Below are 26,878 nucleotides of genomic sequence, written 5' to 3' on the forward strand. Positions count from 1 at the left end.
TAACAAACTGAATCTCATTAATTTAACAACTTGTTAAATTAATCTAACTGAACTTGAATTAGTTAATTGAGCCAACTAATTACAACTCCTAATTACAACTCATCCTCATCCTTTAACTGATGATTAAATCCCTCAATCAAAGGAGAAATTGTTGAATGTCCTCACATAGAATTCAAGTTCATAATTCCTTAACTAATTAAATCAAACTGAATTAATTAATTTATTTTCAAACAACTGTTAAGTTCAAATTCGAATTTTACTTCCTATTTTTAGTCCAAGGACTGACTAAAATAGGAATCCATCCTGAACTTCTAAAAATAACTATTCTTTTTTTGGCACTTCCATTTTTCATTCCATGTTGCCCAATCCAGCACTGGTACGAAAACTGCTATTTATGGTAGTGTTATTTTTAGCACTTCTATTTTTAGCAATTTCTTGTTTCCATTTTTCAACACTCCCTCTCAACAAGAAAGGCTTCCTCTCAAACCCAATCCTGTACCTTTGGAATGTTCTGCATGCAACACTTCTACCATGTGTGGTTGCTCCAGCAACTCTCGGAACAAAAAAAAACTCCCAACTAACCTCTCTGTTGGGCTAGAAACATACTCTGATGTTGAAGCTCTACCTGTTGCTAACAAGTGCTCCCTCTCTGACCTCTATGCTACTGCAACATCTCCATACATCTCACATCATTTCACACCTCTCTCTACTACCCTGCACTAGTGCAACACACTTGTGCCTCTCGCACTGCTGCAGCCTGCTAGCTCTGTGCTGTCCTGGGATTCCTTGCACTATAGCTCTCTCTGCCACTCCATCTGCATCTATCTCTACCCAATCAGTCAGTTTTGCTACTCCTCATTGGGGTTCTAATAACAAAGTTGAATCAAAGAGGTTGGGTACCTCAAAGATCCTGCCCCTCCTCCTTGGGACACTGACTCCACATCACCCCACCTCCTACTCGGAGGTATGGCTGCATGTGATCCCTCTAACCACCTAGCTTGAATTTTCCTCCTACTAGAGGTCTCTGCATGAGTAGATGTCTCTACTCGATCTCCTCTCAGCTTCCCCTGTTGTGGCTGCTCCACAACCTCCTGAAGCTGTTGCACCAATCGTGGCTCCTCCACAATCATCTGAGATTTCTTCTAATTCTGCATGTTGAGAGGTAATATACTCTCCCTCTCAACCACCAAGTTTCCATCAGTTTCCTTGCTGCTCAAGGCTTTGCATTCATCTTGAACCTCAAAAGCATATAGGTTCTTAACCCGTGAACCGATCTGCTTCACCTGTCTAGTGATGATGTGTCTAAGGAAAACCTTCCCCTTACTGAAGACTACGTCATAGCCTTTGTCTTCCAGCATCACGATCAACACCAAGTTTCTCTTCAGTCCTGGTACATACTTGACATCAGTCAAGGTAAGGCGAGCTCCATGCTTCCTCTGAAAAATAACTGTGCCTACACCTGAGACACTGTAATTTTCATCATTACCCATCTCTATGAGTATCTGGAGATCTTTCTCCTCCAAAGTATTGAACAAACTCTTGTCGTCGATCATGTGGAAAGAAGCTCCACTATCAAGAAACCAACCACTTCCCACCACGGATGAAACCATGCATGCGAAGAGTGTGAAATCCAATTCGAACTATGAAGCAAGTGCCTCACCTTCAGATCTTTCCCCATATCCCTTCTTGGATTTCCTTAGTGGACAACTTGTAACAAAATGGCCCACCTCATGACAACAAAAGCATCGCACTTTTGATTTGTCAAACGTCTTCCCACCATGGGAAGAACTGGACTCGGAAAGAGAAACCTTCTCCTTCCCCTTCTTTTCCTTACTCGCTAAGGCACAATTTTCTTCATTGTCCATGGATGAAGAACCATCTCTAGTGCTTCTTCTTATCTCCTCCTGCATCAAATCCGACCAAAGTCGTTCCCAATCTGGCAGTTTCTCTCTTCCATTAACCGAGTCCTAGTAGCTATGCCAGCTCTTAGGAAGACCGAGGAGTGCAAGACTCACCATGTCATCATCAACTGTCATGATCCCTACACTTCCAAGCTCATCCCTACATGAGGTGAGCTTGTTCAGATACATAGAGATCGTGTCATCCTTTTCACACTTGATCTTTCAAAGTTTGTCCTTCAGTGTCAGCTTCCTCTGATCATTGCTATTTTGATAAATATATTTCAATGTTTTCCACATCGAAAACGAAGTCTCCTTCCCATGGAGGCTCTAGACTATGTGATCTTGAAATCCCTCCTAGATGATTCTCCTAGCTCTAGCCACACACTTCCTCCATTCCACCAATTAAGTAGCATTAATTAGCTTCAGGACTTCTTGATCAATGAAGTCCTTAAGGCCATTATCTTCTAATACTGCCTCCATGCGATCCTTCTAGGCTATATAATTCGAACTGCCATTAAGGGCATATTCAAGTTTCAAACCATAGAACACCATCGGTGAAATAGATGTGATAAGAACTCAATTCAATATTCAAAAACCACAAACTTCAACTTCTCCCTTCTTGTATATTGTTCTTCCTTGATCACCTGTGCTTCGATACCATGTAGAATTTTCTCTACAAATCAACTAGCTCACTGATATCATGTAGAAATTTCACCTGCAGATCAAACTGATATATGCAATGTACTAAAGCATAATACTAGATCTACATCTACCATAAACTTTGTGGAAGCTTAATTGAACATGAGAAACATCAATCATGAATATATATAACTGAGAATGAGAATTAATCAACCATAACACAGAAGATATAACATGGGGAAGGCACCAGCCTAAAACCCCATCTATGTATTATCAATCAAGTGGAAATCCTCAACAACATAAAAAAAGAATCAGCTCAAAAGCTATCCTGCTCTCTCTGTACTCTGATGATGAAGCTCATGGACTACCTAGGCCTGAATATATAGGCTACACAAGTCCTCCAAGCTCCTATTTCCTTGCATAGTTTTGATTTGGGTCCAATGTCATAACATGTGTGAATTGGCCACATCATACTTGTTGTAACCTCAGGTCCAACTACGCAATCCATAAGGAATAATATTCCTTTTGCATGCAAGGAATATTCACAAAGGAATATCCTAGAAACTAATAGTACACTATCCCTCCATCTGATCTCAACTGGGTCGCCGTCTAAACTAACATGCATGAGTTATCCATGAGTGAATATTCAGTTATCTGAAAATACTAGTTGTTACATGCATGCAAGCATTAACAAACTGAATCTCATTAATTTAACAACTTGTTAAATTAATCTAACTGGACTTGACTCAGTTAACTGAGCCAACTAATTACAACTCATCCTCATCCTTTAATTGATGATTAAATCCCTCAATCAAAGGAGAAACTGGTGCATGTCCTCACATAGACTTCAATTTCATAATTCCTTAACTAATTAACTCAAACTGAATTAATTAATTTATTTTCAAACAGCTGTTAAGTTCAAATTCGAATTTTACTTCCTATTTTTAGTCCAGGGATGGACTAAAATAAGAATCCATCTTGAACTCCTAAAAATAGAAATTCTATTTTTAGCACTTCCATTTTTCATTCCCTGTTGCCAAATCCAGCACTGGTACCCTAACTGTTATTTATAGCAGTGCGATTTTTAGGACTTCTATTTTTAGCAATTTCTTGTTGCCATTTTTCAACACAGTGCAGTTCTTGGTCGCTCACCAGCAGAGTGTTACATTACCTCAGACTTGGCGCAGGATCGAGAAAGTCTACCGCGTGGCACAAAAAAGAGGAGGCCAAGCTCAAGATGGCGTAGCTAGCTGAGAAGAGGAGAAAGGAGGCCGATGACAAGGCCCAGGCAAAGCATGATGCTGTGAAGCATGGGGTGAATAGACAAGAGGAGAAGAGAACAGCTCTAACAGAGGTCTGAAGTCACCCTCACTAGAGACAGAGGAAGAAGCGGATGATCAGATAGAGTAGGGCGGAGCAGACCGGCAAATGGCGTCGTTCCGTCTCAAGCGTCCAAGGGGACATGAAATTGTAGGGCCGCGGAAGAAATCCAAGGTGAGTAAGACGTTAATGGACCCAATCACCCTAACAGAGGGAGGTTTGAATGACATTGGAGATACAGTGCGAGATTCCACCGCGGAAGTGCTACAACAGTTTGAGCAGCAACAACAACAAGCATTGGGGGTCATCTAGATAGGCCTGTGGGAGCTACAGATCTGTGTATCATAGACCAGTGCAATGTCCACCAGCTTGGCTATCGGTACATCAGAAGCCACCAAGATGCTGTGCGTGAATGACTCCTGAGCCATAGTGCTACCGGATGGAGCACTGACCACCAAGAATGAATCTGACAGACCCACTGTCAGCACCCTGAAGGGAGTAGGGATGAATTTGGCAGTGCTTCCTAGTGAGGCGCTTCACCTGCTACAGGATGGGGCGATCGCAGAACTGAGGGCCCGTAAACAGCATGCTTTGTAGGTGATCAATGAGCAAAAGATCAACAATGCACAGATGGCCCTACAATGAGACTTTGCCATCGCCATCGTGAATGACATAACTGACAGAAACAAGCACATAGTCTAGGTCGTAGAGGAAGCATGCTAAATGATTCTAGAGTTGGCCATTCCTGAGGGTGAGCCAGTAGAGGTACGCGTTCAAAAAATTGCTATAGGGGTGCACAACGCCCGCACAGAGTTCACCAAGGTTCAACTAGAGCTGAACCTCTAGATTCCAGAGTTGCAATAGAAGGCCTAGCATTCGACTCCACTGGAAGTAAAAGAGCAAGGCACGACTTTTGTCATAGAGGCAATAACCATGGTAGACAGTGTAGTAGCAGACTCCAAGAAGCTGTGCGAATAGTTGTTCGAAGTACTAAGCAACCTATAAGAAAATCCCACCATGCAGAGGCTAGAGACAGAGGTGCAAGAACTACAGTAGCGCAACAAGAAGGTAAAAGAGACAACGCGCACTGTCGCCATCACACAGAGACTTGCGAAGCTGCAGGAGGCCAAAGCATTGAAGGAGCAGGTAGATGCAGCTCAGCACAAAGAGGCAGTGTTGAAGGCATGCTTGAAGCCTTGGTTGGATAAGGCCTCCTTGATCATGGCCTCCATTGAAGGCAAGCTTGCTAGTCTACAGGAGACTTAGTAGAAGCTTCAGGTTGACAGTGCATGGCTAGCAATTAAATAGTTGGTCGAAGAAATGAAGCAAGCGACTGTGTAGTGCACCACCGAGGTAGCACTCGTACAGGTCGAGCTAGGAGGTCTTCACGCTAAGATCTTTGTGCCCACAAGTGACTCAAAGGTGAGTCACCATGTTTGTGTTGGGGGCCTTTTGGGAACAGGTTCCCCCAAGAGACAGTTTTAGGGCTAAAAGCCCATGTTTTGGGGCAGAAAGACAAATTTTGTAATAAAGTTGTAAAGTCTCCACATTTTGTGGTCATGGATTGCAAAGATGTCAAGAGTCATAAAGGGTTGTCTACCCTTATTTTGTAAATTTTCATGTCGGTTGTAAAGATCTACCCATGGTCCATGGACCATGGGATTGTATTAAAAGGAGCTAAGTAAGCTGTAAGTAGTCACCTAGTTTTAGTAGAAGTATTGGAAGATTTTAGGGTAAGAAGCGCTAAGTGTTCTTGGGTCTTAGCGTAGGTAGAGGCTCTGCAGGTGAGTGTGTAAAGGCCTAGGGTAGAAGTCAGCAGCTGAGTGCACGGACCCCTGCAGCTGTGTGCACAGGGCAGATAGAGTCTGTACTGAACTGGAGATATCAATAAAGAGAAGTATTCTGTAATTACTATGTATTTTGTCTCTGTTTAATGCATTTGATTACATTATGTTACGATTTGGGTTTATATTATAATGCTTATTTGATGCACGAATGTATGTGATTATATCTGTCAATAGAACACAATTAAAATATCGGTTTATGCAAAGATAACTGTAATTGCATGGTAGAATAGGTAACACTTAAGATAACTTGGGAACTTATACAGTACATAGGTACAGAGGCACATAAGTGCCTGAACCATTGGTTAGGGTTGCGTGAAAGTCAGTCATATACCTTTGTGGAGGTACTAAAGGACGGGATAGAAGGTACATCGATAAGCCCTAAAGGCTTATCAACTTGCGCGAAGGTAGATCAGGGAGTATAAATCGACATCACGAACATCGCAGGGTGTAGAATCTTGGTTCCAACATCCCCCCATACTACTTTGGGTGAGACTTCGGTCTCCGCTCCATGGGCTGATGCCAAAAAGGCCAGTAGTGTAGGGATTTGTTTGACTAACTAACGTTGAACCTAGGTCAGGGCCCACAAAGCCAACATGCAGTAAGATCATCTTCTAGACTAGGAAATTCATTTTCTTTCTAATTCACTCATCAAGTAAGGGGAAGATTGTAACCACATCCATGGACCCTGAGAAGGGTTCCTCCATGCAACAGAAGTAGGTGGATATGGTCGTGGAAGAATACATGGACTCATTCTCCTCAACCACAGGGGTACCCTTACACTGTCAGGTCAAACATTCGATTGATCTTACTCCTGGAGCACCTCTACCCAACATACTGATATATCGCTGCCCCATTATGGAAAATAAAGAGATCAAACAGAAAATACAAGAGTTTCTACCAAAAGTGCACATCCGACCAAGTTCCTCGACTTGTGGGAGCCCAATTGTACTTGTAAAGAAGAAGGATGGGACCTAGAGGCTGTGCATTGATTATCAGTCACTAAAAAAAATCATTGTCAAGAACACGTATCCAATCCCATGGATTGATGATCTTCTGGACCAACTCAAGGGGGCCAAGTATTTCAGCAAGATCGAACTAAAATCTGGCTATAACCAGGTTCCAATAGAGCCTACAAATGTATGGAAGACAACCTTCAAATCCAAGGAAGGAATTTTTGAATGGTTGGTTATGCCCTTCGAGTTGACAAATTCCCCTGCTACTTTTATGAGGCTAATGGATGACATCTAGCGACCCTTCACCAATCCATTCGTGGTTGCTTATCTGGATGACATCCTCATCTTTAGCAAGAGTTGGGAAGAAAACTTGCAACACATTCTGCAGGTCTTTCAAACCCTTCAGTAACACAAATTGTGTGCCAACTTGGAGAAATTCACCTTTGGCATGAGCCAGGTCCAATATTTGGGTTACATAATCGATGAGCGTTGCATGCATGTCGATCCGACTAAGATCTAATTCATTCGAGATTGCCCATCCCTGACCACTCTAACGGACCTTCGCAACTTTTTGGGCTTTCCAATTTTTATCGGATGTTTGTGTTGGGATTCTCCCATATCAAGTACCCTCTAAGTCATATTACTAAGGGTAGGGCAAAAGCAAAGTTTTCTTGGTCCGAGTCCCAACATAAGGCATTCATTGTGTTGAAGCACCAACTTTTCTCTGCACCAGAACTCACACTACCAAACTTGCAACAACCATTTGAAATCAAGACAAGCGCCTCAGAATATGCTATTGGTGCAATCCTCACCCAGAATGGGTATCCAGTGGCCTACCATAGTGAGACACTTTCTGATATAATTCGGAAGTACCCCACCTATGATAAGGATATGTATTCCATCGTACAGGCTTGATGGCAATAGAAGCATTACATTCTAGGGAAGGAGACACTCATCCACACTGATAACCTACATCTTCAGTTTATATAGACACAACGGAAGTTGCAGAATTCTTGCCATCAGAAGTCGTCTACATATCTGCAACTATTCCACTTGAAAATTAAATACAAAAAGGGTAGCACCAATAATGTTGCGGACTGCCTCAACCGACCCCCAGTTGCAACACTGACTACTGTTCTCAACTCTTGTGGCCATGAGACCTCTATATGGCCACAACTATACAAAATTGATCCATAGTTTGCCTCCACATACCAAATGCTAGTAGATGGAAAGAAAGCTCCTAATTTCCACCTCCAGGATGAATTATTATGCTACCTAGGCCATGTTTGTGTTCCTTCTAGTGAGCATGCCAAGCTGATTGTGGAGGCGCACTATAGTCAAGTCGCATGACACTTTGGTGTGGAAAAAACTGTGGCTATTCTACAAAATTTCTTTTATTGGCCCAAACTCCGACTGGATGTTGGGAAATATATCAGATCCTACACTTCCTATGCCATCGTCACACCAACCATCAAGAAGAAAGGCATGTACACTCCTTTTCCTACTCCCAGCGAGCTGTAGAAATCCATCTCCGTGGACTATATGTTTGGACTCCCTTCTACCAAGCATGGTAATGACTGTGTATTTATGGTCAACGATAGATTTTCTAAGATGGTTATATTAGCGGCCTGCAAGAAGAGAATCATAGCAGAGGAAACTACCAAACTCTTCTTTGAACGAGTATGGGTACATTTTGGGATCGTGCAGATCATTATATCAGATCGGGATAGAAGTTCCTAAGCACATTTTGGTCAAGCCTCTGGACACTATTGGACACCAAGCTCACCAAGTTGAGTGCCTTCCATCCCCAGACCAATGTCCAGATGGAGGTTGTCAATAGGATGATAGTGTACGTACTCCGCATGTACAACTCTAAGCATCTACGCACCTGCGATGACGGTCTTTCCTATGTGCAACACAGTTATAACAGATCTCTCCATAGCTCGATTAGTTGCAGTCCCTTTCAAGGGGGTTTACAATTTCAAGCATTGTGTCTGATTGATGTTACCATGCCTCGTGTGAATGCAAAAAGAAAATCCACACATCTATTGTCTGGGGATTATAAAGCGTCCAGATTTATTGAGCGCATCCAACACATCCGCTAGCAGATTCATGACATCTTGAAGATGTCAAATTCAAAGTACAAGCAAAAACATGATCAACATCAGGTGCCACACAAGTTTCAGGTGGGTGACAAAGTTTGGTTGCATTTGCAGAAATAATGCCTTACTGGAGCCCATCAGAAGCTCAGACCATTACAATATGGTCCTCACACCATTATTGAGATGGTGGGAGACAATGATTTTGAGCTCAACATTCCCCCCATTCCTTGGCTTGCACCCAGTGTTCAATGTGAACCTCCTTCAACCATACTTCCCACCATTACTGGACATATCAGACATTGTGGTGTACAGAGGGTGTAGGTGTATGTGTTATGTTGTACATCGGGTGTAAGTGTATGTGTTTTGTGGTACGCTAGGTGTAGGATTATGTGTTGTGTTGTATGCAGGGTGTAAGTTTATGTGTTATGTTGTACACCAGGTGTGGGTGTATGTATTGTGTTGTGGTGTACACTAGATGTAGGTGTATGCGTTGTGTTGTACACTTGGTGTAGGTGTATTTTTTGAGTGGTACATCGGGTATAGGGTTATGTGTTGCGTTGTATGCAGGGTGTAAGTGTATGCATTGTGTTGCACACTAGGTGTAGGTGTATGTATTGTGTGGTGTTGTAGGTCATGTGTGGGTGTATGTGTTATGATGTACACTGTGCACATGTGTATGTGATTGAAGAGAAAAGGAACTGAGTGCTTGCAGGGTGTGGAAATTGATACAGTGATGGTATGGAAAGGAGAAAGGTCGAAGAAATGGATTGATTGAAGGATAAGTATCAATATTTTATCTCAATTTTATTATGAATATGATCTATGAATCTGATTTATGATGGTTACATGTGATTTATGATTCTGATTTATGATGGTTGAGTTTTGAGCTAACAAGATGTGATATATTTATTCATGATGATTTGATCAAACAACTAGTTTGCCTTGTTGGGACAGGAAGTTAAAATAATTGCAAGTGTACCTTGTTGATGAGCTACCAATGAGGTATGATTTGAGTTTATTTCAGTTTGTTTTGAATCTAATGACAATTATGTGCCCTATACAGGAAAGCATGAAAAATTTCTAGTTGGGGTGAATTGAAAATTACTACAAGATTTAACAGCAGTGGAAAAAGGAATTGGAATAGGCAACAATATGTTGGTAAAGCACTTCAGGAGTAGGGCCATTGTGGGACACTAATACCCAATAGTGTTCATTGATTCCCATGAGAATGTTGTGACTAGTATGTTGGTTTTGAGGAAGGGATATGCCTTGGCTTTTAAACCTTTCGATATGAAGAAGCCTTAGCAAGGGATGGATCACCTCAGAAAGGGGATGTCAGGGAACTTAGAAGGTGACTGACTACAAATAAGGGGTTGGCCATATTTCCCTATGTAGTAGAGAAGGGAAGGTCGTGGATGCATTTGTTTTGGTCATTAGCATTGCTAGATGGAATCATAAGCACATTGGGAGTGTGTCATGAAACAATCAGTTGGTAACTATTCACTGAGAGGATAAGTGGTGCGAGATTGTAGCATTGGACATTGGATGAAGGTTTGAATTTGGTAGTGGATTTTGGATTTCCTAGGAAGGAGGTGAATCTTGGTACTACTTTTGAGGGTAGAGTTGTGTGCCTCTAGATTCCCTTATTGCAGATACGGGCATCGTATCATTTTATTTGATGGTCAAAGAAAATGTGCATGTGTATATGTGTATATTATTGTAAATACTATATCAAGCCGTGTGATAAAGCTGCATAGATAGTATGGTCATTTTTTGGTTGAAGCAAATGTTCATGAGTATATATGTGGTTGTTATTGTAAATATTGTAATGAGTTATGTTACAAAGCTAAAGTAAACTGTATGGTTGTCATGTTTTCAACAGGATGTCATTGTAAATATTGTAATGAGTTGTGTTATAAAGCTCCATGGGAAGTATGTTTTGTTTTCAACAACTTTCTAGTTTACAGGTGTCATTGAACACCAAGGATGGTGTTCCCCCAAGGGGGAGGGTTCTGTAACAACCTCTCATTGAATTTCCATGTAAAAAAAATATAAGACCAAGGTCAATGGACACATATTCCAAGCTAAATATTGGGGAAAACATCCTAGTGGGGTGTTCATTTGGTTATTATGGCTAAGGGGAAATTGGAAAAGGAAATGGAAAAGGTTTTGAAAAGGAAAAGAGGCATTAATTGGAATTTTATTTATGAAAATAATGGAAAATAAGAGAAAAGGAAGTTGAAAGGTCACAGGTTGCATTTCAAGAGGAAATTGAAGGAAAGTAATGGAAATTGAAAAAAATAGAGGCCTCAATGATAAAAGGTTGATGAGGATCAGTTCACAGACTTTTGTGAATCTAACCTTTTGTCAGTGCTAGCTTTTGTGAGTGCAGTTTTGGAGCTCTCTCTCTCTATTCTCTCTCTCTCTCATACTCTTGCACACTTAGAGTATTCTTGGAGTACTCTAGCATTGGAGAAAGGAAGGCAAAGGAAGTACAGGAAAGTAGAGGAAAGCAAAAGATCAAGCAAGGAAGAGTTGGATCAAGCGACTACAACGAGATTAATTTTAGGTATCAAGTTGCATGTATGATTTCCTTGCTATTTTTGTAATGTATGGTATACACATGTATGTATTTAGTTCTCTTGCTACCAATGGTATGGTTTTTTCCAAGCGTGACAATGGTTTTTAGCCTTGCATTTCCATTTCTGAATAGCCATGGTGTGTTGGGGTTCCTTCATTTCGTTGAGCTGGATTACCTGATGGTTTTCGAGCCAGGTGAGGTGGTCTCAAGAAAGTTCCCAAGGAACTAGGAATCCCTTGATCGGTAATGATGGGATACATGATAAAGCCTGAGGGTGGAGATGGGAAAATTCCTCAAGGTATTGGTGAAGAAATTTGGAGGCATTCGTGCTTGTTTAGGGCCTAGTGATCCCTTGATCGGTTTTGGAAGGATTGCAGTAAATCTTGGTGGTATGTTTATTGTTTGGACTATGAATCCCTTGATCGGTAATGACAAGATTGCACTAAAGCCTGGTTACATAGGTGAGGGTTTTAGGCCTAGAAATATCTTGACTAGTAATGGCAAGATATGTGGTAAATCTCGAGGAAGCGCTGGTTGTTGTGTTATGAGTACCACATTCATGCTTGGAATATGGCACGAGGGTGATTGGCTGAAAGAAAGATTTGGTTCATCCCAATCTATGGTTGGGTGGTACATGGAAGTTTGTGGCTTGGTTGGATTTTCATATGTTAATAAGAGCTCTTTCCTCTTGTATTTCATGAGTATTTATACTTGTTATTATGAGGATTTTTTATTAGTTTATCACTATTATTATTATGGTTATATGTTCATTATAAGAATGGTTTCATGGCAGATTCTAGTTATGGATCTTAACATGTTTTTATTGGTAAATGAATGGTTATCGAATGCATGACCTAAGAGATGTTATTGCAGTTATTATGAGAGGGCATTAGACCTTTTTGATGATTCCCATATAAGTATCAGATCCGTATGTTCAAATATGCATTCATGACCTGTAGATTTCATGTTCTTCATGTGTTTGAAATAATTTTTGTCATGGTTAGGCCTTTCTAGGTCAAGTTATTTTGTAATTTTTGTATTGATGCCTTTGTCATAGTGTTATTCATTATTCTGGAAAGTTTCATTAAGTTCTAGACACTGGTATGGAGAATAGCCCTGAAAAAGTCCCATAGATCTCACGGTCGTAGGGATAGAATTGGGTGAAAATATTACACTTGCTCCCTTGCAGGCTTATGCATGTGTCTAGAGGATCACAGCCAAATTTTGTATTGTTGTACCAACATCTGGGAGTCCAAGACATTGAAAAAGAGGTTTAACTCAGGGTTTAGGCAACTGGAAGGGTGGTTCAACTTGTGGGGGTCTTGTAGCACCTGAGGGAAGTCAATAAAGTTTTGGTTTGTTGATTCCACTTTGTTCATGTGATATAGGAGGTTGAGTCATATCATAGTAGCCCTTAGCTAATGTTTACCCTTGAAGAAAGGTGAAAGTGGGTAAATATGGGAGGGGTGGTTATAAGCATCCATATCATCTGGTTGAGATATTTTGTAACTCTATTTGTAGTTAAAGGAAACTATTATAGTTTTACCCCTTCCATGGAAATAATTGTCTAATTGTTAAGATATATTTTTATTTTAAGATCAAATGCGAATCAAAAGATTCTCATGATGGGGATTTTACTTCCTCTGAAGAGCGACGACAGGATTGAAACCCTGCAGAACCCTGAGCTCGGCTCGGCAAGCTAGCCTGCAACACCAACCATTACAAGACAGATCTGCAACGGCGCTCTCACCTGATTCGCTCCATGCACAACTCCGGGGGGGGTTCGACCCCCCCTTCTTTTACGCCTTTCATTTTCGGCAGCATCCCTATGGAAACCCCCAACTTCCCTACCAGCTCCAGATCTGAGGGAATCAGCCACGAATCGGAGCCAAAAGGAACTGCATCAGCGGGGCACAATCCCAATCGACACAGCGAGCAAGAATCGTCCCCATGCAAGCCCATCTCGAAGGAAATACCAAGACTAATCATTGAAGATCCATGGATAGACGAATATAGAGACCACATGAGCAAACACGCCTTGATCTACTGAACGAAAAGGCTCTATGCTGGTGGATAAACCAGAAATGGAAACCCAAAGGGGATTTCGAGCTTCAGCTGGGATCAAGGAGCTTTTTCACCGTCATCTTCGCCCACAGGGATGACCGAGATCGTATCTTCGAAGGAGGACCATATTTCTACAACTCTGCCGGACTATACATCACGTACTGGAGGCCAAACTTCGCTCCAGAACAGGAGGATTTCAAAAACGTTCCAGTATGGATTCGCCTTCACTCTCTGCCTATGGATTACTAGAACAAGCGAATCTTGGAGGCCATAGGAAACCAGCTGGGAGTCTTCATCAAAGCCTCAGATCTAACATCACAAGGTAAGTACACTGCTTATGCTAGAATCTGTGTTTACCTGGATATTTCAGGACCCCTCCCAGGCCATATGGAGCTGATCCATAGAGGAGTGCACTGGAAGCAAACCATTGATTATGAAAATATCCCATTCAGATGCCGAACCTGCCGCCAGCATGGACATCTCAGCCACGGATGCCCTGTCAATCAACCACAGCCCAAAGCACAACAGGAACAAGTGGATACTCCAGCACCTGGCTTCACCCCCGCTTCAAGAAAGAATAAAGGGAAGAGAAGCAAAAAGGCTCCAAAACAACCCACCAACACTACCCCCACTAATAAGACCTCCACCCAGCAAAATAGCTTTGAAATTCTGGGCAATCTTGACTCATCGGAGCACCCATCAGCTCCTCAGGCCCCCACTAATCATGATCTAACAGATTCAAGCCAACCCACACCTACCACCAAAGCCCTAAGCTCAACCTCTGACCCAACCCATGCCCAGGCACCGCAACACCAACAGGACTCCTCTTCCCTCCAGAATATCACCAGCCAAACCTCAATGCAAACCCAGCAACGCATAGAAATGCAATTAGATCAGCCCTCCACAACCCCCTCAAACAATCCTCTGGAGGAGATCCTTAGTGATCTAGATCTTCAAAAGGTTAATGAGCAATGGTAAAAATTAGGAGTCGATGCCATTCCTCAAGACCATTTGGAGAAGATAGAAATGGCCTACTTGCAGCTGGAATACATCAACCAGAATGCAGCCAAAAAGCAATGGGGAAATAACAGCCAAATAGGTATACAAGCCAACATGGATCTGGATCAATATAAACCACAGGGACCAGGCAGAAAAAGAGGGCGCAAATCCACAAGACAGCAGATACAAGAGCTGGGAAGACGCCTAATCAATGAGGGGAAATCAGGGCATTGGTCCTTTCTGCTCCAAAGACTGCTCAATTAAAATCACAACCTGGAACATCAGGGGGCTCAACAGCACCTCCAAAAGAAGGATCTTGAAAAACCACCTATTCTCACAGCACCCAGACATCGTCCTACTGCAAGAATCCAAATGCTCTTCCAAGAGCACAGAAACTCTCAAAAAACTTGTTTCCAATAGTCATCAATGCATCAGCATAGATGCAATCGGGCAAGCAGGCGGGTTGATCACATTCTAGAACAAAAGCAAATTCATAGTACAAAATGCTCTGTCCACCAAGCACTCTCTATCGGTGATTTTTAACATGCCAGATTCAGGGCAATCGATCTGCGTTACAAATGTATATGGACCCCAATGACTTCAGGAAAAGCTAGAGATGCTGCTAGACTTGGATGAAGTCAGACAACACCATGGGGCAGATCACTGGATTTTAGGAGGAGACTATAATATGATTACCAATCTAGCAGAGAAAAAGGGAGGCCTATGAAGACTGGATAAGGACTCGGAAGCATTCAACACTTTTATTGCTGCTTCCAAACTCATTGACATCCCCACCATCAATGGCCTACATACCTGGAACAATAAGCAAGGAGGAAACCGACAAATAGCTTCAAGGCTTGACAGATTCCTCATGTTGGAATCCATTCTGTTGCAAAATATAGACATGGAGGCCAACATTCTACCCATAGGAGGATCGGATCACTGGCGAGTGCAGATCCACTTCACCAATTTGGATAAACCCCAGAACAGACCTTTCAGATTTGAGGCCTTTTGGATATAGCACCCATCATTCATGCAAAATATACAAAATTGGTGGACTCAAGCCACTATAAGGAGCGACAACATCATGTACATAATCCAGCAGAAGCTCAAAACCATAAAGACCAACCTCAAACAATGGAACAAAGATACCTTTGGTGACATAATTCAAGCCAAAAGAGAACTTGAGGTAAAAATGGCGAACCTCCAGCAAACTTTGATCACAGAAGGGCCCAATGAGGAGCGGAACACTCAAGAATCGATTCTGCAAAGGCAATGGGAAGAAAGACTAAAACAGGAAGAGCTACTGTGGAGACAGAAATCGAGAGTGCAATGGTTAAAACAGGGCGAGCGCAACACCAGCTTCTTTCACAAGTCTACCATCCAGAATAGAGCTTTTAATCGCATCCTATCCCTCAAGACTGCAGATGGCGATCAAGTCTTCTCAAGGGATCACATCAGATCTGAGCTCAACTCATATTTCACCTCTCTTCTCAGCGAACCCCTTCAAGATCGATCTCAAGACATAAAGGAAATTTTGGGGGCCATACCCAGCTTAGTTACAGAGGATCAAAACGCCCTGCTTCTAAGAGATTTTACTAAGCAGGAGATTGAAGAAACCGTCTTCTCCATGGCCACGAACAAGGCCCCCAGACCTGACGGATTTACAATTGAATTCTTCAAGGCGTGTTGGCCCATTATTAAAGTTGACATTCTTATTCTTGTAAGAAACTTTCACAAAACCAAGAAAGTCCTACCTGCCATCAATGCCACTTTCCTTACCTTAATTCCCAAATCGAACCAGGCTGAATCACCTGACCAGTTCCGCCCCATAGCCCTTTGCAATGTCCTCTATAAAATCCTTTCCAAATTGATGGCTGACAGACTTAAATCCATCCTCCCCTCAATCATTTCTCAAGAGCAAACTGACTACGTCGAAGGAAGACAGATCACTGATAGCATAATCCTCACCCAAGAAGTATTGCACTCTCTCAAATCAAACAGATCTCCAGGCATGTTAATCCAACTTGATCTGTCCAAAGCCTTTGATAGAATCAGCTGGCAATACATGAAAGTAATCCTCCAAGCTTTTGGATTCAGTCAGCTATGGACAAACTAGATAACAGAACTGGTTTCAGGTGCCTTCTTCTCTATTCTGCTAAATGGAGGACCCCTACAACCCTTCAGTCCATCCAGAGGTATAAGACAAGGAGACCCCCTGTCTCCTTTTCTCTTCATCATAATGGCAGAAGGGATAGGAAGATCCTTAACCAAGGCAAAGTAGCAGAACCAACTCAAAAGCATCAAACCGGTACACGAAGGACCCACTGTAACGCATCAGCAATTCGTTGACGATACCATGCTCATGGGCGCCCCCACAGTACAGGAAGCTCGCACCATCAGCAAGGTGTTAAAAACCTTCTCGGAAGCCTCAGGTATGGAAATCAATCTAACCAAATCCAAACTTTTTTTCTTCAACACATCCATTCCTGTGCAGAGAAATCTCAGCAGAATTCTGAATATTCAAAAGAACTCCCTTCCAACCAAATACCTTGGTATACCGCTCTCGGATCATGCCTACAGATCGAGCAACTGGGAAGCCCTTCTCAACAAAATGAGAGCTAGGCTAAGCAGCTAGACCCACCAGGCACTAAACATGGCCAACAGACTGATATTGATAAAGTCCATCCTTCAAACCATGCCAGCCTACATGTTCTCAGCACTTGCAGCCCCTAAGGTGGCTTACAAGACCATCCGAAACATTCAGCGCTCCTTTCTCTGGAATGGACCCTCTAAGAAATCCAAATGGGCCCTCCTCAAATGGATAGACATCTGCAAACCAAAAATGGAGGGAGGTTTGGGCCTCCGAGACCCTAAGATATTAAGCAAGGCCGTAGCAGCAAAAATCTGGTGGAGATGGGTTGAAAATCCTGACTCCCTCTGCGGCTCCCTGTGGAAAGCGAAGTATACAACCCAAATCAGGGACAAAGACCTCATCCGGCTTATAGGCACCACTCAAGGATCCCCAATCTGGAACAAAGCCTGGGAAAATAGACATATTGTTCAGCAGCATAGCTTCTGGGAAGTACACCAAGGCAACACAACCCTATTCTGGGAAGATGCCTGGCAGCGACTTCCAACCTTGGAACACCCAGAGTGGAACACTCTTAAAAGAGCCATGCAGGAGGAAGGCAAGATTACGGTAGCAGACTACTAGCAACCAGCAAGCGAAGCAACCATATGGCAGAACTAGATTTCCAGAGAACAATGGCATACCCCAGCAGGCCCAAGGAATGTAGACCTTTTTCTACAAGACTTGGACAAAAGAAGAATCCTCAGATCCAACAAAGAGGACATCCTAAGATGGGGAAGTAACCCCAAAGGCACGTTCAATCTCAAAGAAGCTTATAAGCTCTTGGCAGCCTCCCCGGATCAGCAATCAGACCACAAATGGCAAACCCTGTGGAGCAGAGGAACTTGGCCAAAAATCACACTTTTCTCTTGGCTAGTCTTGCATAACAGGGCTCTCACATGGGACAACCTTCAGAAATGAGGTTTTGTAGGCCCTTCTCGATGTATGCTCTGCGAGAATGGTTCGGAAACGCTTAATCACCTACTCAATACCTATCCCACGGCTTTCTCTCTGTGGGATGACATGGCCATGGTCTTCAGACAATCAGATAGAGACAGAAACTCCATCCAAATTTCACTAAGCCAGTGGAGATCTTCCATATCCTTCAATCCCTTGGTCAACAGTGCCTGGAATCTAGTTCCAGGTGCATTAGTTTGGATCCTATGGAAAGAGCGAAATGTAAGAATATTCAAAAACATAGCCACAGGAGTACACATGCTGATAAGGAAAGCTCGACTGCTCATCACAGAAACAGTCAACGCCATGGGCATAAAGAAGATAGAGGGCAACACTTCTCCAAACGAGGCAAGAATAATACAGATCCTGCATCTTCAAACAAGGACCAACTCTACTGGAAGGAACCAGACCTCAACAGGAACGACACAGGACAAATGGACCCTGCCCCCCTTTAACACATTCAAACTCAATTTCGACGGGGCTTCAAGACAAAACCCGGGCATGGCAGGCTATGGGGGAGCAGTACGGGATCACACAGGAGCAATTCACCTCATCTATCACGGAAATCTCGGAGTGAACACCAATAACACTGCAGAACTAATCGCTCTCCTCCAAGGCCTCACTCTGGTTGGTCGATACAAACTCCTACCTCTGATAGTGGAGGGTGATTCAGAGATAATAATAAGGCTGATCAGGAAACTCCAGATGGGCGCACAGGTGCACAAAGTAACCCCAAGCTGGAGGCTGTCAGCAATACTAAAAGATCTCCAAGGCCAACTCTGCAACATGAAAGGGATCACCTTCCAAGCCGTTCGAAGGAAAGCAAACAAGCTAGCTGATGCATTGGCAAATGAAGGGATCGACTCCAATCTGGCAGAGTACCATAGCCTTTGGCAGGATCAAGAGGCGGGAGAACTCAAAGCCAACTGGCACAATATCCAACAATCGGATCTGCAAGCATAAGCCTAGGCCACAAGGGATCCTCGTTACAGGAAACCATGTCAAACTCAATCAATTCCCGATCAATTATGAGCAAGTCACGCCCAAGGGAGAACACAGCCAACAGGATCGGGCAAAATCAAGCAGCATCCCGTCACACCGGTCTCTGGAAACGAAAATCCGCTTTGCAGAATGCTCGATCACAATATTCAGATAGCGCAGCTCTGTGCTGATTGGACTTTCTGGGCGCGCCAGAGCGTATTGAGCTACAAGGACAGTTCTACTAGCCAAGCGACCTCAATCTTCAGCGAATATATCCATTGGAAGCAATATCTCCGGGAGGTCACATTGACTCCGAGGAATCTATGTATTTTTATACAACAAAACTAATATAATCTGCTTAACTTTACAAAAAAAAAAAAAATATTCTCATGATGAGCTTCTCATTACAGTTAATATCTATAAAAGAAAATATTGTTATCCTGCGAGGGATAGAGCGAAGAATTAGATTATATGACTGGAAAGGGGAAACACCTGAGCTTTGTAATCCTGATACTTTTATTAATTAAAATATCAACTTTGTGGTTCAATAATTTCCTCTGATTAGTTTGTGTCCTTTTAGTACACCAACCCCTGCTGAGGAAGAGAGGCCCTCATTAGTGGGGATCATTGGTTAGTTAGAGTGGAATACATAATTTCACAAATATTTATCAATTATTTTATTGTTGTTATTGTTTCTATTACAATTAATTTTGTGTGTAATTTAATTAATTACAATAAGATTTGGATGGTGTGACAACTTAAGTCTTGGACCGGTCCCTCAGTTTAGTGTGGAAGTGAATTATTTGCTTTGATGTTACAATTTGGATTACACTTCCTTTTATGTGTGCAGATTGAATGAGTGATGGTTTTCAGGAGTGATGTGAGAGTGGTTGAATGAAATATTGGATAAATATTGATCAGATGTGTGATTGTTGTTAATGTTGTTTTTACAATTAATTTTGTGTGTAATTTAATTAATTACAGTTTGCTTTGGAAGGTGTGACAGCTTAAGCCCTCGACTGGTCCCTCAATTTAGTGTGGTATTGAATTATTAGCATTTTTGTTATAGTTTGGATTGCACTTCATTTTATGTGTACATATTGAATGAGTGATGCTTTTCAGGAGTGTTGTGAGAGTGGTTGACTGAAATATTGCATAAATATTTCTCAATTATGTGATTGTTGTTACTACTATTGTTATAGTTAATTTTGCATGTAATTTAATTAATTGAAATAAGCTTTGGATGGTGTTACAACTAAGTTCTTGGACAATTCCCTTAGTTTAGTATGGCAGTGAATTATTTGGTTTGTTGTTAATGTTTGGATTACACTTCCTTTTATGTGTGCATATTGAATGAGTGATGATTTTCAGGAGTGCTATGAGAGTGGTTGAATGACATATTGCATAAATATTTTTCATTTATGTGATTGTTGTTACTGATGTTGTTATAGTTAATTTTGTGTGTAATTTAATTAATTGTAGTAAGATTTGGATGGTGTCACATCTTAATCCCTGGACCGATCCCTTAGTTTAGTATGACAGTGAATTATTTGGTTTTTTGTTACAGTTTGGATTGCACTTATTTTTATGTGTGCAGATTGAATGAGTGATGGTTTTTAGGAGTGTTGTGAGAGTGGTTGAACAACAGAGTAGCTTATTCTACAATATTTTTTTGCATTGAATCTATGTGGAGTGTGTAACAACTTTTTTTTATATCTGAGTGTGTGTGTGCAATGACTTTGGTTGGTATCATTTCATACTAGTCATCATCTTCCTTAGCATAGACTTTGCGCCACAGTCTTGTATAAATTAAAGCCTACCGGGATTGATAATTAAATGTAAGAGCGGTTCGACCAACATTAAAATGCAAACAATATAAAAATAAAGAAGTTAACAAAGTTTCTTATTAAAATCATTGTGAGAAATATTGTATTAAATTTTATGTCTTCCCAAACATATGTTGGTACAAAATGAAGTGAAGAAGCATTCAAGTAATCATAATTTTTTCTGCCAACAATTCATACCATGTATTGAACACTTTAATGATATTTAAATAGCTAATTTGTATTGACACAAATAATACTAAAGAATTTCAAAGTTTAGGCTATAATAATCATCATCTTTTAAACACGGATTACAAATAATTTTGAAAATTTAGAAGTCTTTGTCATTAACATCATCGTCTGCAACAATGTCATCCATTATATCATTCTCAATTTCCATATGATCTTTCAAGTATTTAATATTATCATCATCCTAATCTTGACTTGCATCATCTTCATCATCATTGAAATATGACTGTAGACCATTTGTTATCACCCAAAAATTCTCAAAACATCATTGTGTCAACTCTTCTTTTGGTCATCATTTCAAGGAGGTCTAAAAGTCATTTTAGACTTGATAAAAGAGTAAGTGATAGGTTTTGAAGTCTTAAAATGTCATCTTTCATTTCCAAATAAAGTCCTTTAGGTTCACATCATGGCCAAATAGGTCACATTTTCCATTTAGAAGTCATTCCATTAAGTTTAGGGTTAATTTTTTGCAATCATGCAAGAATCCGCAGTTTCATAGCACAGCTAGTTCAAAAAAGGTGATTTGTGCTACAAAAACAAGCTAATTTCATAGAGCACTATGAGGCAAAAACCCTGTTTTTCTGTTTTTAGTAGTCAACTTCCAAGGGGGTTCCTGAGCAATTGAAAATTCATTTTTGAAAATTGATAGGGGTTTTTCTTAATAACATAATTAACTACAAAAAACCTCTCTCATTTTCTTTAAATTAACTATTAGGTGGGAGAAATTGATGACTCGACTTGTGCTACGAAACTGCTGAAAATCATTGGGAGAAAAACTTTGTTTTCTGGTTTTAGTAGTTCACTTCGTGATCAGTTTCTGGCCAAATGAAAAAGTCTTTTAGAATTATGAAAGACATTTATATTCATAAAATATCCAGCTACAATAACCTCTCTCACTTTCCTCAAAAGTGTTACCAGTTGAGAGAAACAAGGCTTTCTTTGAAGCCATATTTTCAGAAATTAGAATTTTCCAGTTTTACACATGTTGTTCAAAGACAGTTTCTGGACAGTTAGGTCATGGATCAACAGGGTTGGTAACAATGTTGGAGGCATCATAAAGGTCGAATACATGGATTAGAAGCTGTCAAAGAATGTATTTAAATCTTGTATAAGGTTGTTGAAACATGTTTTAGGAGTTTCACTCCTATTTGTATTAGGACTCCTAAAAGACAGTTAGTTGTCAGCTTGTAATTAAGTGTTTGTTTTATGAGTAGATAGGTGTCAAGTTTAGAAATTTGAATTCTCCTAAGGATGGATCATAGAATCCAAGGTTGAAAAGACTCTATATGAAGCATGAGGTCAAATTCCTCAAAGGTTGGCAATTTTATTAGCAAAAGAAGTCATGTTATTGTAGCAGACTGTGTGTTTTTCAAAGTTGATACAGAGATCAGTTTTACTACTCAAGATTCACAAGGGGTTTATGTGTTTGATATTTCTATGGCCTTTTTCAATTACTTATTTGCAATGGTATGAGCATGTGTTACTTAGAATTCATTGGAAAATGCTCTAACTTCCTTCACATGCTTGTAAACTGTGTTTATTCACTGTGTTACTATTTCACTTATAAACCTAAACTCCAAGTGCCTTGACTTCCATGTTTTGCTGATTATGATGTTTTATTGAAGACTATCTTGAATCCATAGCCCAATAGATATTTTCTAATCTTTGATTCAACCAGTTATACATTTTTGTCCATTTTTATTCCTAGAGTTAGCCATCTAATCATTAATAAAAAATCTTAAACCTATTGAGAGAGCCCTCTCAGGTTGAGGAGGCTAAGCCTCAACCAAAAGATTGGTTTGAAAGATTTACTCAGAGTCTACTTGATCAGCAGCCTATCAGGGTCAGACTTTGTGATAACACCATCCATATTGTTACCTGGCTTATTTGGATCATCATTTTCTATACCATCCATATTGTTGTCTTTTGTAACATCATGTAACTTTGTATTAATGTTGTCTTCTTGTGCCTGAACATAACCATCTTTAGCATCATCATGGATGTCAATTCTTCGATTTTCTCTAATCCCTCTCTCTCATTTTGTTTTCCATCATTGTTTTGCTCAGTATCCACTAATGCAGCTTCAAATACATGCCTTAATCTTGGATCATAATGTATGACAAATATATTTTTCAAGATATTCCAAATATCCATTTTGGATCATAATGGACGATGAAAATGATGATGGTGGTTCATAGTGAGTAATAGGTACAGGTATGAAAAATTGCGATAAAAGAATGGTTGATGAACCATGTATGAGTAGGCATTTCCTAAAGAATCTATGGATACAACAACTAGAAACCAATATATTTTGGTGGATGGTGATTCTTTTATATGGACTTCAACTTATATTTATGATTGTAGGTACAATATGGAGTAAAGAGGGTTGAGAAGAAAGAAGACCAAATATCGAGGAAAACCAAAATTGAAGAGAAAGGATAATAATGGAAAAGAGGGAGAAAGGACTAGTTTAGTGAATACTACTCATGAATGGGAAATCATTTCATTTTGTAATGTTTAATGAATAATATGATGAAAAATGGGATAATATAAGCCAATTCTATAAGTCTATGTAGGAATGAGATATGAAGAAATATGAGTGAAGGTACAGGTGAATATTTGTGGAGAGAACCATGCATATAGTGGAGAGTTCATCAGAGATAGTTAGGGAGATATTATTGAAGATAGTTGAGGAGACAATTACAAATAATTAGATAATTTTGATGCTTTTGTATGGCCACATATAGTTATAAAAGGGGAACATTGTACACTAAAAGCAATGTACAAGAAAATGATTTAATTAATATAATTTCCCTAAAAGGGGGGGTTGAAGTATGCTCTGAGTACCCTTGCTTCATAATGTGTGGGTTTGTGTTTCTTTTGTCACTCTGATTTCATCAAGTGGTATCAGAGTGTATGGATAATTCTATGTATGAGAGAGAAGGCTACCATCATTGTTGCTTATAAACTATGTTGTATGAGAAGGAGACAACGGTATTATCATTTCCTCAAAAGCCTTTGAACGTGTAAGGAATCAACGATGTTGGAGTAGTGAAGGTGGACTGAACATGAGACCTTCAGATCGATATGATTGTATGTAGATCCCTTAGGCTAGGAGAACCTTGAGGGAAGACCAAGAGGTGATATTATGAGATCGCACTAGTAATCACACAACTTAATATAGATTAGGCTCAAATCTATCCGATTGCTACTCATGACAAATTGTAGAGGAATTATTGAATGTGGTACATGTCTTATGCGATTAATTATTATTGTTATATAAACATCTAGTTTCAATCTTTCCTAGTTCGGAATGATTAAGCGTATAAGATGCTCAATGTTTTTATGGTAGTTTGACTGTTTGGAATGGATCTTTATCCTCCGTTGGATGATTTTATTGAGGAATACCTATTCTCTAATGTGTATGTTGAAGCCAGCAATAAGGCTACAGTGACAAATATAATCTAGTTTCTATAGCACACTTCATATGGAAATTTCTAGTGGATTTCTCAATGGGTTTTGTATTGAGGAATTGCTCATGTAAAGAATCCACAAAAAGGATCTGTAATATATAATAGAGAAGTCTATGCAAAGAAAGGAGAACACGAGATGATGAAGTGTAGATCCATAGTTGCGAGCAACTAAAGAGGGCGATTTTTTATAAATCATAAAGGAGTAGAAGCACCTACATCTTGCGTTGTTAGAAAGAGCCAATGTATCCACTGCAATTGATGAGATACTACAACTTGAAGGTATAATTCATGAAGTTGCCATATAAATTGGAAGAATTTGTTATTGTTGAATAGTCGTTGAAGGAATATCTAATTTCAGTTATTACCACTACATGGATAATTACAAAATGGAAATTGAATTAGTGTTGTAAGTGTTTTTTAGGGGAAAGTTGATTCAGAAAGAACCAAGATATTAGAAAAATGGTGATGAATTCAAAGAGAAAGACTAGATGTACTTCCTCCAAATTAAGAGACAAGTGGCATGATGGTGAAATAGTCTTGTGGTTAATTACTCCCTCTCACTGTTCTAAAGTCATAACCAAAAAAAACTCGAAATACCTCTAAGTGTTCTCAGTTCTACAATTTCCATAAGGGAAAACCGCTTTGTCAAACCTTCCTTTGTATACTTTTTCAAAATTAAGTGGAACCTTCAATTTTTGCAATCCATAAACAAAACCTAAGATAGGTGGGGAGTTAGGACTCCTTCGTAGGTTAGGTTTGGACTTGATCTAAGGAGTAACACCACTCGACTAAGCCACTTTTTGCACAAGTCAGAATCAGGCCTGACTTGAGGTTGGGGTCATTTTCTCTCATATTCGTTGCTTTATGCCCGATTGTCTTGACTACCAACTAATAAGTGCCCCAATGCATGAGGTCTGGGTCAATCTATGTTGTCGGCTTTGTGGAATGAAGGAATTCATAGGATGTCAACCACCGACTAATGGACCACCTTCTTAGTTCTTAAGCGATAAGTTAAGGACTTAACCTTAGTTATAATTCTTCTTGTCACATGTATTCTTTTTCTTTGTGTTAACAAGGTACTCAACCTTCGTAATATGGATTCATACCAAAATATTTGAATATATAGATCTTTTTCAATTCTTCAAATTCCAATCCAGTCAATTTATATAAAAGATTCCTAATGATTCAGTGACTGGTTCAAAACACATACACTTCACTAGGATTGCTTCATGCTTATTTACATTAATTCAAGGCTTTGACAATTCAAGGGGGTAATATTGTTTCTTAATCTAGAATTCAAGCAACAATACATCATGCAAGAAAATGATTCATGATATAAACGACTATTTCATTCCTTTCCCTTAGCCTTCATGCTCACGAGGTCTTTAGGTATATATATGTATATATATATATATATATATATAGAGAGAGAGAGAGAGAGAGAGAGAGAGAATACGAAAAGAAATATCCTCTAATAGAACACATGTCTGTTGCTAACAACATGTTTTCTAAAATAAAAAATTGTCTCTTGTAGAAGATTTATGTTAATGAAAAAAACAACTATTCCATAAAGGGGACACATCTGATTTAAAAAAAAAATGGTGTAAATATCCCTCAAGGGACACAAAAGCAGAATTGTAACAAAAAAGAGGAGTGATTATCCTACTTCAAACTCCCTTGGAACAAAATATTTCATGTCTCTTGTCAATGAAGTCTACAACAATGCTTCCATGCTTTATAATCCCTTTTTTGTTCATCTAAACTACTTCTTTAGCTAGAATACCCTTTCATTTAACCAAGTGCTCATAATAGTTTTTATTCCTGGTTCTTTTGATGCATTTTTTGTCAAGGATCCTCTCCATCTATAGTTTCTAAGTTATATATATCTTCGTCTCCCACTAAATCCACTCTTTTTCATTTTGTGCCTCTCCTCCTAGTTCCTAATAAGGATATAGGTCTACAACATTAAATATAGGAGAAATTAGTATAGTTGGAGTTAATTTGATCTCATAAGCATTCACTAAAAACTACCTCAAAACTTTATAGGGACCAATGTTTTTCAACTTCATCTTATTGTGCTCATGCTTTGGGATCCTTTCCTTCCTAAAGTGTGCTAAAACTAGATCCCCAACTTCAAAATTCACCTCTTCATTTGAGATTAACTTGCTACTTATATTTCAGATTTTTTTCCTGTAGTTTCCCTTTGACCTGTTCATGAACCATTATCATTGTTGTAGAATGCTCTTCTGCATCAACACTTTAATTCTCTTCTTTCCCCAAATTTCGGAGTTCACAAGTATCCCTTGAATGCAAGCCATACATGATCTACAAAGGACCTTTTCCAGTGCTCCTATTCA

At 40.0% G+C, this 26,878-nt stretch overlaps 1 protein-coding gene across 1 annotated transcript; it reads left to right on the forward strand.

Annotated features, from left to right (window-relative positions):
• The first annotated feature begins 18,496 nt into the window (after window positions 1–18,496).
• LOC149177142 (uncharacterized) lies at window positions 18,497–18,958 on the forward strand. The gene has a single exon (XM_089421675.1). The coding sequence runs from the start codon at window positions 18,497–18,499 to the stop codon at window positions 18,956–18,958; it is 462 nt and encodes a 153-aa protein (XP_089277801.1).
• The last annotated feature ends 7,920 nt before the right edge of the window (window positions 18,959–26,878 follow it).

Source organism: Pinus tabuliformis, chromosome 4_1, assembly GCF_031772625.1.
Source record: "Pinus tabuliformis cultivar Carrire ecotype Pingquan chromosome 4_1, CPIR1, whole genome shotgun sequence".
Lineage (NCBI taxonomy): Eukaryota > Viridiplantae > Streptophyta > Pinopsida > Pinales > Pinaceae > Pinus > Pinus tabuliformis.